The sequence below is a fragment of the Chaetodon trifascialis genome, chromosome 12 (assembly GCF_039877785.1).
Source record: "Chaetodon trifascialis isolate fChaTrf1 chromosome 12, fChaTrf1.hap1, whole genome shotgun sequence".
NCBI lineage: Eukaryota > Metazoa > Chordata > Actinopteri > Chaetodontiformes > Chaetodontidae > Chaetodon > Chaetodon trifascialis.
Genome location: NC_092067.1, coordinates 11,510,777 through 11,529,415, shown reverse-complemented (window position 1 = coordinate 11,529,415; position 18,639 = coordinate 11,510,777). Strand labels below are relative to the sequence as shown.

The window sequence follows — 18,639 nt, the reverse complement described above, 5'->3', positions numbered from 1 at the left end:
GAAAAAAGAGTGGGGTTGTGGGTTGTGGTGGGGCTCATTGGGTGCTCAGCACCCCTAAAGCTCTGACCCTAGAATCGCCCCTGTGGATAATACATCTGAGGGTTGCTGGTGTGTTCAAGAAGTCACTGACTTTTCAAACAGAAGCCGTCAAAATCACCATGATGAAGTGGCTGTATATAACTTTTTGACCACATGGGGGCAGTGACACAATTTGTAGCTACAGACACTGAGCAACATTATCATTCATTTCCAGTCTTATTGCTGGTCAGCTGATGAAGTGAAATATTCAGACCCCTTTTCTGCTCTGGTTTGGTCTCCACCAGAGAAACATCTGGTTCACCAGCGAGTAGTAATTTTGTCTTTCTGCTGTTTGGTGCTGAACAGGTATTGTACAGTGGGTCCATGTTGGCTAAAACCAAAACAATGAGCTGAGAGATGCTAAAATGTCACGCCCTGTAGAGCTGAGGGGAACTGCAGAGATGACTTCTCTGTGGCATCATCACTGACTGACACCTTTCATTCACATTCATTTTCTCCATTATTGATACAACCAGACCAAGGCTTTACAGCCATGCTAGCAGCTATGTAAGGCTGGACATGGCTGCGTTGTGCTAAATGCTAACTGCTAACATGCTGATGTCTAGCAGGCTCACCATCTACCTTAGCACACTCTCAAAGCACATCAGTGTTTCTGGGCTTCCAGTGCAGCCAGTGCACATCCAGATAACTGGGCCAAGAAGTCCTCTTCCTTGCACAGGCTGCCGTGTATAATCCAGTGAGCAACTACTATTAAACTCGACACCAACTTGACATTTTGGCCAATCTATGAATGCAGTTACATTTTAAAAAAGCTTAATATTTAGCTCAAAGTGCTGCTGCACCAAAGTGACTTGGTCTTGTTTCTGAGTAACTGGATGATGATGAAGATATGCTGATCCCTACAAAGCTAGAAGCAACATATCTCTGCTAATACTGTTTGATTACAGTCACTACAAAGACCTGTTACGGGGAACATCTTGTTGAACACTCTAACATCCTGTTTTGTGCTCTGGCATACAAAAACATCTTGTCACTCTTAGCCCTGAGTCATAAATATCATGTCCCCAGAGACAATCAGTAGTGGCAAACAAGATGTTCATGGCACCTCTCCTCCTTATTTACGATGTCTGCAAATATTATCTTCACACCTGACACAACACACATACACACATATGGATTACTTGGTTAGAGGCTGGTACTTGAAGATGTCTAGAATGTCCTGAACTGATTAATGTACGGGGCTGGTCAATCCCAACTCCTTAAATGTGAACGATTGTCTGTGAACGGCGCTCATTCTGGCTGAGATCCTGAGGGAGCTCTGTCAGAGTGCTGTAATGAATCTTCACTAATCAATAACCAGCTCTGTGAAAACAAGCTGAACTGAATAAAAGTTGCTTTTTGTTCAGTCCAGCAGGGAGGTTCATTTTGATCTGAGCAGTATAGGCTGGATATGATTAGTTTGATGATCTATCAGTTTTTGTTGCTGTCTTCTGACAGTAACAGTTCCTTTGATTAACCTCCAACGCGGTCTCGTGCCTGAGCTGTTTCCATTTCCATCCAGGACAAGTGATAGACAGCACACATTTTGATCAAGAAAGTAATCTTGAACTGCACATCTACTTGAACTTATAGTCCTTTCATTCAACGCCAGTGCGATAAAAGTGAGTCGTCATTAAAACCTGTGCACAATTATTTTTTGCAGCCTCATTTCTCATTTTCAGACCGGACAAAAAAGACGCACATCAGAGCAAACACTCTATCCAGTAACTTCCTTCGCAAAGTTAACTCAATTTCAATTGTGAAGAAGTCCTCATTTACTTTACCTTCAACAGAATATAGAACTTCAGATAAAGAAGAGTGTAACATTAAACAAAGGGATGAAGCAAAGGTGCTCAGTCATTTCCTTAACGAGCCGTGCACTCACCTGTCCGTTCGCTTGCAACTGACCCAACTAACCCAGACCAGCCCACAGCTTAAAACGAGCTGCTTACGCCAACCCGCGCTGCTGTGTTCTCAAATGCAAGACTGTGAAGATTAACATATACTGCTGGGATGGGTGGTCTGAGAGCCACGATTATTGGTTTGATTTAATCAAATAGTGCTTTGTTTCATTTTGTCAGAGCTGGGAAGGAGCGGAAGCGCCTCAGGTTCTTAGAAGCAGGAGACACGATGTCTTTGTCTTTGTTAATCTGCTCTCTGGATAGACAGTGGACTTCTGCCTGCTTACATTTCATTACTGTGGTAACCTGCATCGGGGTCATGTTAGTGTTTGTTTGATTCTGAATTGATCACATTTTTCCTCTGATTATTTTCACACACACACACACACACACACACACACACACACACACACACACACACACACACATATATGTGAAAATATTCAAATGCAGTAAAAGAAACTCAATCCACCACATAGTGTTAGACTGTTGGCCCACTGAAACCTTTTTATCTTGAGAGGCGGGGGGGGGGGGGGGGGGGGGGGGGGGGGGGTTGGGGGGAGAGAGAGAGAGAGAGAGTTTTCAATATGGTGGCCAATTTTTTTGATAAATTAGGATCAAATGTGATATAAGATGCTGCAAAATTCTGTGAGGGGGAGAAAGGTTGGATGGTGGGATGGGATTCATGTTCAGTTTGGTACATACAAACAGTCTGTAGCATACATAGGGGTACGCAGAGGGCCATGTTTGTGACGGACAGTAATTTCTCATTCACCTAGGTGAATGGTGAAAAAGGTGAAAAATCACTTCATTTGACCAAAGCTCTGAACCTGGATGTGATCTTTAATAATAAATGACTATATTTCAAGTTAGCTAGTTCTTTTTCATACCATCATCTTCACATATCGTCTTGCTCAATGTCTATATTGAATATAATTAATTCTCTCCATAGAGCTAGATTCTATTTCTTGCTACTGTTGCCATATTGTACTGATCACTCTTGGGGGTTTGTTGTAACTTATTGATGTTAATTTGATGGAGACAGTGACCTCTGAGCACTGAAATGAGTTGAACACCAAACTAGCATCAACTAGCGTCAAGTTTTAAAAATCATCAGAGTGTAAACTTAATCCTTATTGTATTCCATCCAGAGATGAAAGGGAGGTGCACTTTCTTTCCCTTTAACATTCAGATAGTAACAAAGGCAATAGTTGATGTATTCATATGTAAACCATACTGAGGGGTGCAGTGAGGTGTGGAGCATGTTTTTGATGTGTGTGGATAAGAGGCCTGTTCGATGAAGACCAGCAGCATCACTGGGTCTGCCTGCTGCATGGCCACTCTGTAAACAAGGGAACAGCAGGTTTGTTGTTGTTGTTGTTGTTGTTGTTGTTGTTGTTGTTGTTGTTGTTGTTGTCCTCTCACACACACAAGGTCCCAGTGAACAAAAAGTACATTGTCTGGGTTGCATTTGAGTGCATGAAATGGCCCCTTTTCACAGTTTACAGAAATAAAATTAGTCTTAAGACAACCATGGTAGGAACCGCGATGAGCCTGACAACTGACAAATACTACTACAAATATTTGCAAATCAAATGTGTCAAAATACATTAGAGTACTGTTCTGGGCTCACTTCTTGCCATCTCACTCTGGACAGCAGGCAGGAGCCCGTCTGCAGGCGTAAGAATAAACTCCCAGAAAGACAACGAACGACTTTGTGCTTCTTAACACAAATTGCCAGAACACACTCGTGTTAAGTAAAAATGTTAAATTTAATGGAGGTGAAAGACATTTTCAGAAATCAAGAAAAAACAAGTTCATCAATGCTGTCACAGCTTCAAAATCGGGTACCTATCAATTAGTCCTTGAGTGGATCTGGAAGGGTACAAACTTAAAAAGCCTGGGGATGGATACGGTGAGGAAGGACAAGTAGTTATGGCTTGTGGTTCAGAATCGTCCTGAACGTTCTCTGTCTCTGGAGCGACGTCTCTCGTGATCACGGCCACCTCCTCGTCCCCTGTCCCTTGAGCGAGATCGCCTCTCTCTCGATCGAGATCGAGACCTATGACGGCTGTGGAAGTGAGGAAGGAGCGATTATGAACTACTATGAAACAACTACACAGGCAGGTTTACTCAAGTGCCTGAATGTAAAGGTAATGAATATGTTTGTACCTCTTCCTCCGGCGCCCATAGAGTTCTCTCCTCAGTTCACGTGAGATGGGCTTCAGATGCATGAAGTTACAGAAGCCTCCACGAGTGCATTCCCTATGGAGACAGGGCAACTTGGAAGAGTTAAAGCAGAGAAAAATAACATGAAAGAAGCATAACTGGGCATTTCACTATCAGTGGCAAACACCTTTCAAAGATAATCTTGGGTTTGCTGATGTGGAGAGATACAAAGTTATATAAAATATAATATAAAATATTTGTGAACAGCAAAAGCAAGCAATCCATGCTAACTTTTCAATTATCAAAACGTTTCACTCCCTAAAAAACATCTTTGGCAGAGCACACAAACACCGGCTTGTCACGCATGTAACAGCCAACAGGTTCATTTTGTAGTTCGGCGAACAAAATCCATGTTGATTAAACCTGAAAATGAGAAGCACTGATCATGGCCTCTATTTTATGGGAAGCAAGTGGGCACAGGCAGTTTGTAGTGACCGGACATTACATGTTTTAAGAGGGCCTTGAACAGGCATGTCCTACATCTTTAAGCAAAACCAGCACTGGAGAGTCCAACACTTATATTGCAAAACTGTATTTTATTCATGATTATTCTCTCTCTCCCTGTGTGGGTATATATGCTCGATCCTATCATGTTGCACTCACCCCATTTCATACTGGCGACAGCAGGCTTCTCTGAAGTCTGTGACGGGAGAGAGCTCAGCATGGATGGGCTGTCCATTAAACCACCGATTATTCAGATCTATCACAGCCTTCTCTGCGTCCTCTTCATAACGAAACTGGAAAGGACCATCAAGAGACAGATAGTGTAGTTTAAGACAAAATCACCAGCTCTTGATCAAAGCTAAAAACATTACATTATAGTATTACAGTAGTGCATTACAGGGACAGAAGCATTTGCAGCTTTTAGACTTGATACCCACCTTGACATACACATTTCCTACTAGGTGGTCCCCAAGGTTGTCACATACGTTCATTTCCTCCACCTCACCATACTTCTCTTCCATCTCTGTGAAGACCTCCTGCAAGGATGGCAGAGAAAAGTTAAGTGTGATGTTTTTTACACATTGCAGAAGTGAGATATGACATGTTAATTAGTGAGCTTTTGAGGTGCTGGTAGGCAGATTGTGTTACCACTGGACAGAGTCAGACCTAGCTGCTTCTGTTCGTCTTCAGTCTTTTAGCTAAGCTAAGCCAACCAGCCAGTTCAATTCAATTCAATTTTATTTGTATAGCGCCAAATCACAACAGAAGTTGTCTCAGGACACTTTCCATATAGAGCTGGTACAGACCAAACTCTTTTATCTACAAAGAAACCAACAATTCCCCCATGAATTGTTAACCAACCATACAGATATGAGAGTGGTATCAATCTTTTTATCTAAGAAGATGAACAAGGGCGCCTGACAAAATGTCAAACTATTCTATTATTATTATATATTACAATATTATATAACATTACTATATTGTTATACAAGTTAGAATGGCATGTTACCTCAAAAAACTCATCATAGTGCTCCTGCATTTCCATGTCACTGATGGCACCTAGTGGTTATAAGACAGAATGATAACAGCAAAAACAAAAGTGAACATGGATAAAAAGCACAATTTCTGCAACGGGTTCTGCGTTACACACACACTGTATGTCTATTTAAAACTGGCATAATATAGACATAAAATACACGTATGACCAGAGAAAATTACATTTCTGAGGGCAACGGATCCTCGTCATGGATTCAAACACTTACAGGTCAGACCATCAGCAGACTGGGCACTGTTTTGAGGGTTCCGGTAAATGTTCAGGAGCGCAATTGTCTGAAACATCAAAATTTTCATTTTAGGGATGACTTATTTTGATTAGGGTATCAAACATCTTTTTTATGTAATGTCAAAAATGTGTGAATAGAACAGGTAATTGAAAACAGTCAAATGCCCCAAACTACAACAAAATAACAGATAGTAATGTACACAATTCAGATTTCAAATGCAGTAAGACAAGTTACTATCAAAAGACTCAGTGCCTGAACTGATCAGAGACCTACTGAAACCATTTTGAAGCCCTGATAATCAAGCCCCATCTAGGAGTAACCTCCTACCCCCCTTACTATGATTTTGTGACTAGGGCTGGGCGATATGGCTGAAAACTCTATTGCAATATAAGTGTTTTATATTGGTCGATGTCGATAATTATTGATATTTTTTATGACCTATTTAAAATAAGGACCGGGAGAAAAATACATTCAATTTAAACATTTTTGTTTTAAATTTAACCTTCCTCTGATTATAATCACCTCAGCTATCAAGGCAGAAAGGAAAGGAAATGTCAACACAACCATGGAAAACACTCAAATAATAAATGTAAAAAAAGTATAAAAATGTGAGAGAAACCTGAGAACTTTTTTTCCTGCAGGTTTAGTGCAGGAAATTCACAAGCTGATTCACCTTCTGCTGAATAAAATGTTTTCAGATATGTGCAGTGTTTTGGAAACATAGTAGAAACTGAGGTAGACTTGACGTTTGTAACATACAAACAAACAAACATGATAGACAGCACAGTAAGATTGACTGAACTATAAAACCAGCCTAGACATATGAACAACTTTAGTCACTCTTCTTACTCTAAACATACATGAACTATTCAATTATATTTTTATTGCAAGTGTGTTAAAAAAGAGAAAAAAGAAAAAAAAACACGTGTAAGAGATGTTTATAACCTGGCTTCTCCACAGTGCTCAGTGAAGCATGTCTTTAGCTATATGATATGCCGCTGCCTCCGTTATGTCTTCGCGCCTTTTAGATGATTTGTCATCAGGCACTGAAGCAGATACCTCTGCATGGTGGTCAGCTGCTTGTGCGGTGGTGCTGTGGTTGGCGGACGTTGGCAAATACGGCTGCGCTCCAAAGAGTGAGTGCGGCTAAGGTGGTTGAATAAGTTTGTGGTGTTAGCGGTCTTGGTGAGGACGACAGTCTTGCATAAGTTACAGACCACATTGGTCTGACTACAGTCCGACTTATAAAATCCAAAAAAATGCCATACTGGCGAGCTGACTTTCCCTGTTCTATCGACGATTTCTTCGCTCGCTGCAGCGCTTTCTATTTCTCATCTCACTCCTCGCGAAGCATCAAACACGAGACAACGAGATGGCGCAACCGAACTTGATAATGTTACATGATTGGCGTGTTAGCGTCTCAGTCTCACTGATTAGCGATTACTCCCTACGTTGCTTGGTTACCTGAGAGCAAGTGCCTTTGTTCATGCAACCAACCTCACTTCACAACTTCAGGTTTCTTCCGCAAAGAAAAAAATTATTGAATGTTTTAACGCATTTTTTATTGATAATGATGTGTCTATCGCCAGATATATCGCTATCGTTTTATCGCCCAGCCCTATTTGTGACTGTATTTTTCTGTATTTGCAAAAACATCAAGATACAGAAGATGTATCTTTGCATATGTTCCTGCCCGATTGAACCCATGGAGCCTGTTCATATTGATATTAATATTGATTTATTGGTGTTATTGACTGCATGTTTTTTCTATACATTAAGCCAAAATGGTCTACAGTGACCTTGTAAAATATGCATCAAACATTATAAAAAAGCCTTCCATCATTTTCATTTCTTAAACTATTTTTGCAGATCCAACACAACACTGAGAACTGAATGTTATGCTGAAAAAAAAGTTCAAATATGTTAAGTTGATTATGAAGAGGGTCTCTAAAACATGTGTTTAGTCAATTTTCATTTAACTTAAGAAAAATATTGTTTTCGATTATCAGTTTATCTATATTAGGTCATTTTCGAACAAAAAAATAAAAGAATGAACGATCTTACCTGGCTGAATGTTGGCTTGTTGTGTAATCTAGAGCAGCGGTCGCCATGTCGACAGGCACCAATTTTAAAATAAAAAGAGCAGTTGACCCTGGGGAAAAGACATAATAATGAAGGTACCATAAAATCCAGACATAAAAACCTAAAATTCTCTCTGAGTTTGTTGTTAGATGTGGAGAAAACAAAAGAAAAACTGTCTTCGTGGGATTTGCAAATCTACATCATTTGCCAATTCTTTTTCCAGATAGTCGCAACTATCTCTGTGCAAAGTACATTTTCCAACATGAGCTCCAACGCAACAAGTTATGAGAGCCTGGAGCCTCGCCTCTCCAGGGCGGGAGTTATGACAGGCTTACAAACGTGGGTAAAACTAGGTAAACATGCAACATGACATTAAACAGAAGTGTTATCCATGTAGAACAAGTGAATTTGAAATTAACAAAGGCCTTCTCACCCATGATCTTCAAACTGGACCATTTCTCAAAGAAAATCACCAAATATTGCATCAAACCAGCTCCACCTACACATGCCCATTATGTTGTCAGATCAAATATGAATCTGATTAAATAATAGTGACTACCTGCATATAGAATCTGGTTAATTTTACCTCCTATTGTGATTTACCTGTTGACTATTTAACTTTCAGACCTCAAGCTTCTATTGTTCAATGAAAAGATGGTTTTGTTGGAAAACATATTTTTAAAACAGGAGTATGAAATTAAAAAAAAATCAAAAATTGATATTGCAACAAAAATCAGATATCCCACAAATATCTGCCTAGAGCCAAAACTGATTATTTCAATATCCATTAATCTGCCAATTACTTTTAAGCAGTTATTCGTTTTGTCCATAAAATATCAGAGGATCATGAAAGAAGATGATCAAAATTCTCTAGAACCCTAGATAACATCTTTAAATTGCTTGTTTTGGTCAACCGTTTAACAACCAAAACATCAAAACTATCAAATATGACTAGAACAGCAGCAAATCAAATTATCCTCCCTTTGAGATAAATGGATTGAACTACAACAAAATTTATTCTGTGTCAATGAGAGACTTATAGGAACCAAAAAAAAAAAGTTTAGTTGTTTATTTGTAATATGCTCAACCATCATCATTTGAGTAGGGGGTTGATCAATACAAACGACTATTACATGGCAAGTACTCTGTCTCGTCAGGGGGTTGGTTTTAAAAGTTTAGTGTCTGGGTTTCAATTTACAGAATGAAGATTTTAATAGGGCTGACAGGAAGTGTCGCCAAGCAACAGCGACCGAAGAAAGACGAGTAGCAGGAGAAACAGTAAATGGGTTTTAGAAGTAGAAAGACCGCTACGACGCATTGAGCAGTGATTCACACATGCTCTCATTCATTGACATTACTTTTGACTCAATTACCCACACAGTAGATAACACTGTGATATGAAAGGGTTGGGGATGGAGAGTAGTTTGGTCGCTTAATAACTGCGAGCAGCGTGCTTAGTTTGTGTCTAACCGTGAATTTCCCGCTGTAACAAAGGCATGGGACTCGGAAAGTAACTAGCGCTAGCCACCTCGAGGCTAGGTGCTAATATAACGACATTCCTTTGCCTCCAGCTTACTTCGTAAAGTGATTGAAATTAAGAAAAGTAACTCGTTACGACTGTTTTTCCTTATCTTTTTATTCTATTTTTCTTATAATCATACCAGCACCGTTCGGCACCCAGACGCTGCAGCAGCTAGCAGTCGCGCGGTATTACTAGCTTGTTAGCACTAGCTGTTTAGCTGTTGCTAAAACCAGTGTAACGGCACCAGCTACAGACTGTAGACATCACCATATAGAGTGCTACTACTCATAGCAGACTTTGGACGAAATAGATAGCGAAAATCTTATAGTAATCAATTAAATGAGCGTTAACTACTTACTTATCTTTCTCTGTCCCAAAGATGGACGCCAGGTACTCTGCCATCTTGGTTCCACCGTGTTCAATTAACAGCAACGACGAGCAGACTTCCTTCCTGTCTCCTTCAGAATAAATGTGTAATATCCGGCAATAACAACCGACAAAATAAGAATTTTGGCACAAAACCTCCACAACTATCTTTTGATCTATAATTATTCAAGAAAAAACGGCAGGGCAGAAGTTAACCCACTCTGTAATGGTGATATTTTGCTCATCGCACAATTCATTTGTGAAAGCTAATCTATGTCGGTTATCCTCATGCTATCATTAAAATCATAAAGGCCCAAGAAAAAACAGTTGATTATCAGTCTTTTATGTTCAGGCTTTTGGTTTTGGGTGTAAAAGTATTCTTCTGCATCCGTGCTTTTACATTACTTTAAAAACAACACTTAAAAATAGCCGTCTTTATTTTGAAGACAAGATACTCAAAGCGGAAATATGCGACAAAATCGGTCATTTCCGTCTCGACCATGAGTTTCGAAACAAGAGTTGCTTTCATACAGTAGCTACATAAATAGTCAGAAAATGTTTCAGTTCTGTTTGAACAAAGGCCTGCTTGCAGAAGCTGAACGGACAGCCATGAAAAATTAGTATAAAGACAGCCTTAAAAATAAATATAGAAATATTACTATCAACGCAGCATTCTAAAACACTTCGAATACTGCTGGTTTCTACACCATGAAATAAATGTAGTAGCAGGTAATGTTGTCCTTGAGTGTGGGGTCGGTTTTAACGGAATGGCATCAAAACAAGGTCCTTTTAGACCGTTTACAAGTTGTTTATGTTCATAATATCACTGTTATATTGAGAAGACCACCAAGCTGTCCTGAGGACTTGTGGAAGCTACAGTGATATTGAGTGTGCTTCAGCACCTTCTCATTAAAACATAAATTATGCACACAATTTCATAAAACCCAAATGGTCTTTCTAGAGATACTTGCCACTGAGATACATGTCATTTTATTAGAGTTAAAAAAAAAAAAAAAAGAAAGAAAAAAAAAAGACCATTGTGGTCCCCAGGGAACATTTTGACAGATATGAAAATGAGAAATGTAACCATGTCACACCCGTTGTCACATTATTAAAGACACAAACAAGACAACTTTGGTTTCATCCAGATAAGTGTATTCAGTAAATCTGACACTTTTGTGGATTTAATTTGAGATAATGCAATCCAGAGTTTGGAATTTCCCCTTGCGGAACACATAAAGGTATGAATTGAATATTGAATTGAATTGAATTGAATTGAATTGGGGGCTGCACGGTGGCGCAGCAGGTAGTGCGGGTGCCTCACAGCAAGAAGGTTGCCGGTTCGATCCCGGGTCAGGCGGGGCCTTTCTGTGTGAAGTTTGCATGTTCTTCCCGTGCATGCGTGGGTTCTCTCCGGGTACTCCGGCTTCCTCCCACAGACCAAAAACATGCTCATTAGGTTAATTGATGACTCTAAATTGTCCGTAGGTGTGAGTGTGAGTGTGAATGTTTGTCTGTCTTTGCATGTGGCCCTGCAATCGGCTGGCGACCGGTTCAGGGTGTACCCTGCCTCTCGCCCATTGTAGCTGGGATTGGCTCCAGCCCCCCGCAACCCCGAAAGGGATAGGCGGTATAGATAATGGATGGATGGATGAATTGAATTGAATTGAATTGAAACAAATCATTTACAAAATACCATAATCACATCTAGAGACATCAGTTTGTCCTCCAGTTAATATTTCATAGCAGATTAGCAGAAATGCAACAGTACAAACTACCTGTTACAATAAGGGTACTGTCCATGAAAGGGTCTGAAGATCAGGGCAGTGAAGAGGCAGTGTTTGTTTTGTCATCGTTTAGAATATGTGTTCTTATTGCTAGCCTATTCTTTACAAGTCTGCAAGAACAAGTAAGTGACCAACCATAATAATGTGTATTAATATAACCATCACATCAACTTCACCCATCACAAAAAACACTGTATCGCAAATCAAAGGCTGGATTGAGAACAGGACAAAGGGCAAATCCCCAAAACTTCACACCTAGCCCCCCACTGCCACCACCACCAACCTGTCTGTATGGTAATTATAAAATGGTATGGGCCCTAAGGTGGCCATTAAATTTTGACCAAGTATTGCGACTTAGTAGAGGGGTTGTGTGTCGATTTGCCATCTTTCTTATGTTTTCATGGGGCAAATTCTTAAAGAACGTAAAAGCAGTTGTCTAGGACTCGGGGGAAAATGCATTGGGGGAAGCTGAATAGGGACACAGCTTTTTATTTTTATTTTTTTGCCACAGGGCCCCCTAGTGGGCTAACCCCCCTGTTGCTAATATTTCAAATAGTTGTATATAGATGAAACATTGGCCTGGTTTTACAGATCCTCCATAGTTGATCGTACTCATTCACTAGGCTTTTTTTCCATTTTAACAGCTTACAGGAAACACGAAAACTTAAAAATAAAAATAAATAGTGGATAAAGGAAACAGGGTGTTAGTTACTTGGTGGAATTAATGGGGCTATTTGTGAAACAATAAGGCATGGCTAATCAACTTGAAATGGATGACAACCATGACTTTTAAATTGATGGGAAACCGCGTTAGTGTACTTTATTTAAAACATCAAACGCATCTCTTGTTCACACGCACACACACACTCCATTCATTTAGTGTAACTGTCTTGCCAGTTAGTCTCCGCCCCTCCTCTGAGTGTGTGTGTGTGTAGTTGACCAAAAACTTGCATGATACGACTCGACTGTGTGTGAATTTTGGCTGCTTGTCTAGCACACTTGAACTATTTCAACATCTTCCAAGGCCTGAATTTCAAGAGGTATGGCTCTTTCGAAGATAGATACGCTTGTTCCAAAGAAAGTGTACTAATTTGTGGTCGAGTATGGGGGCCTGTTTGTCGTGCTTGGATTCTTCCCGCTATTTTGTAGCTAGCTAGCTAGCTACAAAATAGCTAGCTAGCTGTTGTCGATTCCTATTTAGCTGAGTGGGAAGAGGCCGCCTACCTCCAAGCAATAAACATAGTCAGGGCGCATTAGCCAACTTCCTCTAATGCTAGGCTAACGCTGGCTACCACGGCTTCGATTGTTGCCATTTGTGCTTTCTCATAATCTGGAAAACAGAAATAACGTTAGTTTCTTTAAGGGCAAACTCAGTTATAGCAGTTCAGTGTTAGCTGGGCTGCTAAAAGTGAAGCTGAGCCGACGCAGTGAAGCAGGGAGTCTGCCGCGGCGCTGATCACCATCCAGCCACAACAACACAGTGCGTATAAATCCAGACGACAAAGCTACTTTTTAGTCCAAACCTCTCTGTATTGTTGTAGTTTGTGTTTGACCGATCGTCATTTCAGTGTATTAGCGACACCGTAGTAGCTCGTTGGTGGTATTTTTCCTCTGAAGCTTGTATCGCAATTACCGCGGCTGCTCTCGGAAGTCTTGCAACGCTGTAAACCTTAGCCAGGATTTCCGGCTGCTTTCCATTTGCCCTATGCTGTTTTGTTTCCGTTTATTCTATTTCCGTTTTAAAAGTTTTCTACGCGCAGAGTTAAAGTGTGATATAACAAAGATATGTTAAAGTTATGAAGCGCGATGCGTTTATAGGATATTTTCTGAGTTCTTTAGCACGCGGGGACCAACGGTTGTGTAATGGGCTGCCTCGCCCCGCTGTGCATTCGCTTGCAAAATTGAAGCTAACTTGCTTCACTGTACGCCAGCGATAGTGTACCGACACGTGTAGCCTGCTGTATAAATCTTAGTTTTCTGTGTTTTTCCAAAATGTCTTCATAATGCGTGATCATGCGTGGTCATTATTTTTGATAACTAATGGCCTATCAGTTGGCCTTTAGACGCCCAAGCCTCGCCCTCGAGTTGGCTAACGTTAGCAGTTCGAGCAGTCAGTGAACTGTACCAGACGACCAATGAAGAGTCGAGGCTGAAAGGCCTTTATGACAGAGAAGTGCTGGTTCATATTTACACCATGGCCCCGTTAACCCACTGACACTGATTCAAACACTTTGAAATATGGTCCTCCGTTGAGACATCGACTCTACACACTTTTTGGTGTCTTCTAGTTGTTTGTGCTGCTAAAACCCTCCATTACAGAATAACAATAAAATATCAAACTTTTTTTCCTTTTCTGTCTTTTCTTCTGTCTTATTTGAAGTGAGCAAAGGTGTATTTGTACTGTTTGGTGAAAATATTTTGCAAAAGTTAGTTTTTAATATTTTTTAAAAAAAATCTTTACAGCATTATAAAAAGAAGAGTGGCAACAATTTGTCAGTTAATTGATTTGATCAACAGAAATTCTTGATCTTTAGCCGTTTTTTGAGCAATAATGCCACTTGATGCCATTTCAAATGTGATCTTTTGTCGTTTGGCTTACATTAATGTAAATGTAATATTTTGGGGTTTTGACTGTTGGTAGCATGAAAACAAGAAACAACATTTGATGACATCACCTTTGGCCTTTGAAAAAATGTAAAACTATCTAGTAGTAACTACCTACATATATGTAGTGCGTTGGGCTGCAACTAACTGTTATGTTCACTATATAATGTCATGATTTTTTTCAGGATTCATTACTGAATTGCTTAGTTTCTGAGATGTCAAAAACAGTGAAAAATGCACAAATTGATTTCCCAGAGTTCAAAGCAACATGTTCAGATATCTTATTTTGTCCAACCAACAGTCCAAAACCCAAAGACTCAATTACTCATATATTATATTCATCAGTTAATTTTCTTTAAATGGACGAACTGACTAACCATTGCAGCTCTGGTAGTGTGTTGAATAGAATTCAGGGGCATCTAATGAAATGGGCCCATTGCAGTTGACAGAGTTTGTGCAGGGATTATAGACCATTAAATGAACACCTTGACAACAAAAGAGCACTACAGTTTAGGACTACAATGAACATTTATTGGTGAGAATCATCATCAGCTAATTTGGTATTTAATTGTGTGACTTATGAATCCATTGGGATCTGAAATGTCTGAAAATAGTTCCCTTATCTGACCAGCAGTCCCAAAGTATTCAGTGAGCCTCTGTTTCATCGCTTTTCTACAGCTTGGCTCGCTCTTCATCAAACAGAATGTCTAAAAGTGAACCAGAAGAGATGATAGAGATTGAGATTGATGAACGGGAGAAACAGGAGTGCCTGGAGGAAGGGTAAGCAAGATGGTGGTAATTTGAATTGAAATGCTCTGGCACACACAGCAACTACACATTTATGTTTCTTTTCTCTCTTTTACCTTTAGTGTTGAGGAGCAGACCATCACAGCATCAGATTTGATTCAACAAGATATCGACATCAATGAGCCCATTGGCAATTTGAAGAAGCTTTTGGAGCCCCGTATCCAAATTTCACTGGATGCATATGACATCTGCTTACAGGACATTCAGGTAACAACGTACATATGGATGTATGCGGAGAATATCAAAGATCTCTGTATGATTCTGTGATTTTGTTGCTGTTACCAAAAAAACAGTGTTCAAGGTGGTAATGTGGATCTGATAGCCATCCCTTGAACTGCAAAGTATGTTGAGTCGTCTTTCTCATCACCTCCAATTCAGCCTACATCTGTTGTGTTCTGTTTAGCTTCACCCTGATCACAGCCTCTTCGATCAGGGAGTAAAGACAGATGGCACAGTGCAGCTCAGCCTGCAGATAATAACCAAACCAGGTACTGATATGGAGCATCAGAAAATGTATTATTGCTGTTCATGTCCCAATTCAGATTTGTACATACAGCAATCAACCTCCCCCATGTTGTGTTCTTTCCCTTGTCCAGGTGAGGAGAAGTTGAACATTTTGGAAATCGTGAAGCCAGTAGAAACAGTGGAGGTGGTGATTGATCCAGATGCAGCAGGAGAAGAGGGAGCTCTGGTGGAGGATGGTCAACTCATTGCTGTAGAGCGATCTGGCCTGTCCGACGAGACATCAGAGCAGGTTACACGGTGGGCCGCGGCACTTGAAGGCTACCGCAAAGAGCAGGTTCGCCTGGGCATACAATATGGTGAGGAACTTTTTAATACAGTAAATTACTGTGGGAAAAATAGTCCTTAATGTTGTGGCAAATACACAATGGTGTTGGTGTTCAAGGATTCTCTCTCTCTTTCTCTCCCCAGACCCTGTGCTGTGGACAGCTGACCAGGTGATCCATTGGGCTGTGTGGGTAATGAAGGAGTTTAACATTGACGAGATGGAAATAGGCAGCATTCACATCCCAGGTCGAGAACTCTGTGCATTCAGCCAGGAAGAGTTCCTTCAGAAAGTGCCCAATGGAGAGATACTCTGGAGTCACCTGGAACTCCTACGCAAATGTATGTCAGAGTTGTTTCAGGTTTCAGGAGTGTATGTGCTGGTCTGTACACACTGGTGATGTTCAACTGTGTGTTTTAAGGAGTTAGCTGAGGCCAAAACAAAGGCTCTAACCTCTTGTATTTATTTCAGATGTGTTGGCAAGCCAGGACCAGTCTGGAGGGGACGCGACCGTAACCATCGACCAGCGTAAGTGTCTTATGGAAAAATCTGCCAAATGGGCAATTAAAGCTACTGAAAATGTTTACGATTCTGTTCATCTCTAATCTTTCCATCCGTGTCTCCAGCTGTGCAAATAATCCCAGCTCAAGTGAGCACACCCACTGCCATAAAGGTGTTGAAGCAGAGCCGAGGCCCCAGAACTCCCCGTATTTCAGGAGGAGAGGAGCGCAGCTCACCTGGAAACCGCACAGGTAGTCCTCACTACACACAAGGACTCCGTATGTTGTTGTTATGTAAGCAGCTGATGTGTTTGGACAGCCTGAGATCACTGACCGACATTCAGGGAGGGTTTTTCGTTTAAAGCTGACTGTTGTGTTGCTTTGCACAGAGCTCCAAGCTATAACAATTGATCTATCAATCAATTAATAAATCAACTTTATTGATTATGTTTTTTCTCTCAAATGTGTGATTTTTTTCTTAGTGTTATGTGATGAATAAACTAATTATATTTGAATGGTGGACAGTCATGTCAGACAAAATAAGCTGTCCTCTTGGGCTGTAGCATACTGTAAGACATCTTCCACAATTTTCTGATATTTTATAGACCACACAATTGATTGAGTAAATAATTGGCAGATTTATCCCAAATAAAAATGATAGTTTGCTGAAGCTCTATTCCAGGCCCTGCACAGTGTTGTGGTGCAGTGTGTTTGAAGGCTAATTCATCTGTTGGTTTATGTGAAAGTAATTTTTCTGAGTCTTTGTAAAATCTTACACTGAAGGCCGTGTTTCTCTTGTGCTAGGCAACAATGGTCAGATACAATTGTGGCAGTTCCTGCTGGAGCTGCTGACAGACAAGGATGCAAGAGACTGCATCTCCTGGGTGGGCGAGGAGGGCGAGTTCAAACTCAACCAGCCGGAGCTTGTAGCACAGAAATGGGGCCAGCGCAAGAATAAGCCCACTATGAACTACGAGAAACTCAGCAGAGCCCTCAGGTGTGTTTCTTCTCTTTCATTTTTTGTGAGACTCTGGTTGCTTACTATGGCACTTGTATGTAGTTGGAGAGACAGGGAAAAAAAAAGGTTAGCATCATCAGTACCACAGAGGCTGACATATCCTGACTTTTAGTCCTTAGCAGGGGTCAAGCTGCAAAAACACTGGATCCCACATTTTCCCACAATAGCATCTTTACTCAACCTTCCTCCCTCACTCACACACCCACATCCTCCAAACTCCATTTTCTATCACAGACTTTCTGTTAAAAAAATCTGTTAGAAAGTAAAAGCAAAAAACATTTGTGAAACTGCTGCAACCCTATTGGAAACATGGCCTGATTAGTTCCACGTGACAACACACTCTTGAACTGTACGAATTTGTTTGGGCTTTGTTTCAAGAGGTTCTGACTTCAATATTCTCTCGCAGGTATTATTACGATGGGGACATGATCAGCAAGGTGCAGGGCAAGCGCTTTGTCTACAAGTTTGTGTGCGACCTGAGAACTCTGATTGGCTACAGTGCTGCTGAGCTCAACAACCTGGTGACCGAGTGTGAACAGAAGAAACTGGCTCGCATGCAGATGCACGGCATTGGTCAGCCCATCACTACAGTGACCCTGGCCACCACGACACTAGACAAAGACAGTTGAAGGACGCCACTTTACAGTGCTCTCCAGCTGTCACAGGCAAACTCCACTCTCCACCGCTGACCGGACATCCAATCAACTTTCTTTTTTTTTTTTTTTTGACACAACTGTGTTCATCAAGCACAGAATTGCAACGCTGATCCCCGATCAGTGTGGATTAACAACTTTTTTATTGTCTTTACTGATTGATTCAAGTTAGACAGAGGCAGGATAAAACTTTTTTTTTTAGCTTTTCTTTAACGCTAACTGAGAGGAGAAGTGTGAGGATGAGAGGGTGACTGTCTGTGATTACAGAGAAAAGCTGTAGTGTGTGCGTGTGACTGAATGTTTGAATGTGTGAGCTTTGTTGTAATGCGTTCCCTGTCTGTAGTTTAGGATCATTTCCACTGTATATACCGGTACTTCATGTTTTTGATAGACACAAGGACAAGTGTATTTTCATATTTTCCATTTTTAGAGGACCTGTTTTGTATTTTATTTAGTGTTTGTTCCCTAAATTGTTGGACCTTTTTTGTCCACTAGGGGGAATAAAGTGACAAGCATTTTTCTTAACTTTTGTGATTCAGTCATTTCATCATGGAGCTTTGAAATGTAAATATTTACAT

General features: G+C 40.6%; 2 protein-coding genes across 3 annotated transcripts; one reads left to right on the top strand and one right to left on the bottom strand.

The window, feature by feature from the left end:
* Nucleotides 1–3,732: 3,732 nt before the first annotated feature.
* Nucleotides 3,733–9,973, bottom strand: u2af1 (U2 small nuclear RNA auxiliary factor 1). Its single transcript, XM_070975932.1, has 8 exons — nt 9,898–9,973; nt 8,000–8,087; nt 5,915–5,981; nt 5,662–5,711; nt 5,090–5,188; nt 4,812–4,945; nt 4,152–4,244; nt 3,733–4,050 (listed from the first exon to the last, which is right to left on the bottom strand). Exons 1-8 carry the CDS (start codon nt 9,939–9,941, stop codon nt 3,927–3,929), a joined length of 699 nt encoding a protein of 232 aa, XP_070832033.1. The 5' UTR covers nt 9,942–9,973; the 3' UTR covers nt 3,733–3,926.
* Nucleotides 9,974–12,591: 2,618 nt separating this feature from the next.
* gabpa (GA binding protein transcription factor subunit alpha) lies at nt 12,592–18,584 on the top strand. 2 transcript variants are annotated; one of them, XM_070976282.1, is made up of 10 exons: nt 12,592–12,732; nt 14,975–15,076; nt 15,166–15,310; nt 15,507–15,591; nt 15,700–15,924; nt 16,037–16,231; nt 16,362–16,418; nt 16,517–16,642; nt 17,195–17,387; nt 17,815–18,584. In XM_070976282.1, the coding sequence occupies exons 2-10, from the start codon at nt 15,000–15,002 to the stop codon at nt 18,035–18,037; spliced, it is 1,326 nt and encodes a 441-aa protein (XP_070832383.1). In that variant the 5' UTR covers nt 12,592–12,732; nt 14,975–14,999; the 3' UTR covers nt 18,038–18,584. The 2 variants fall into 2 exon arrangements, with proteins under 2 accessions (XP_070832383.1, XP_070832384.1); XM_070976283.1 differs by having other exon boundaries at nt 12,612–13,172.
* Nucleotides 18,585–18,639: the final 55 nt, after the last annotated feature.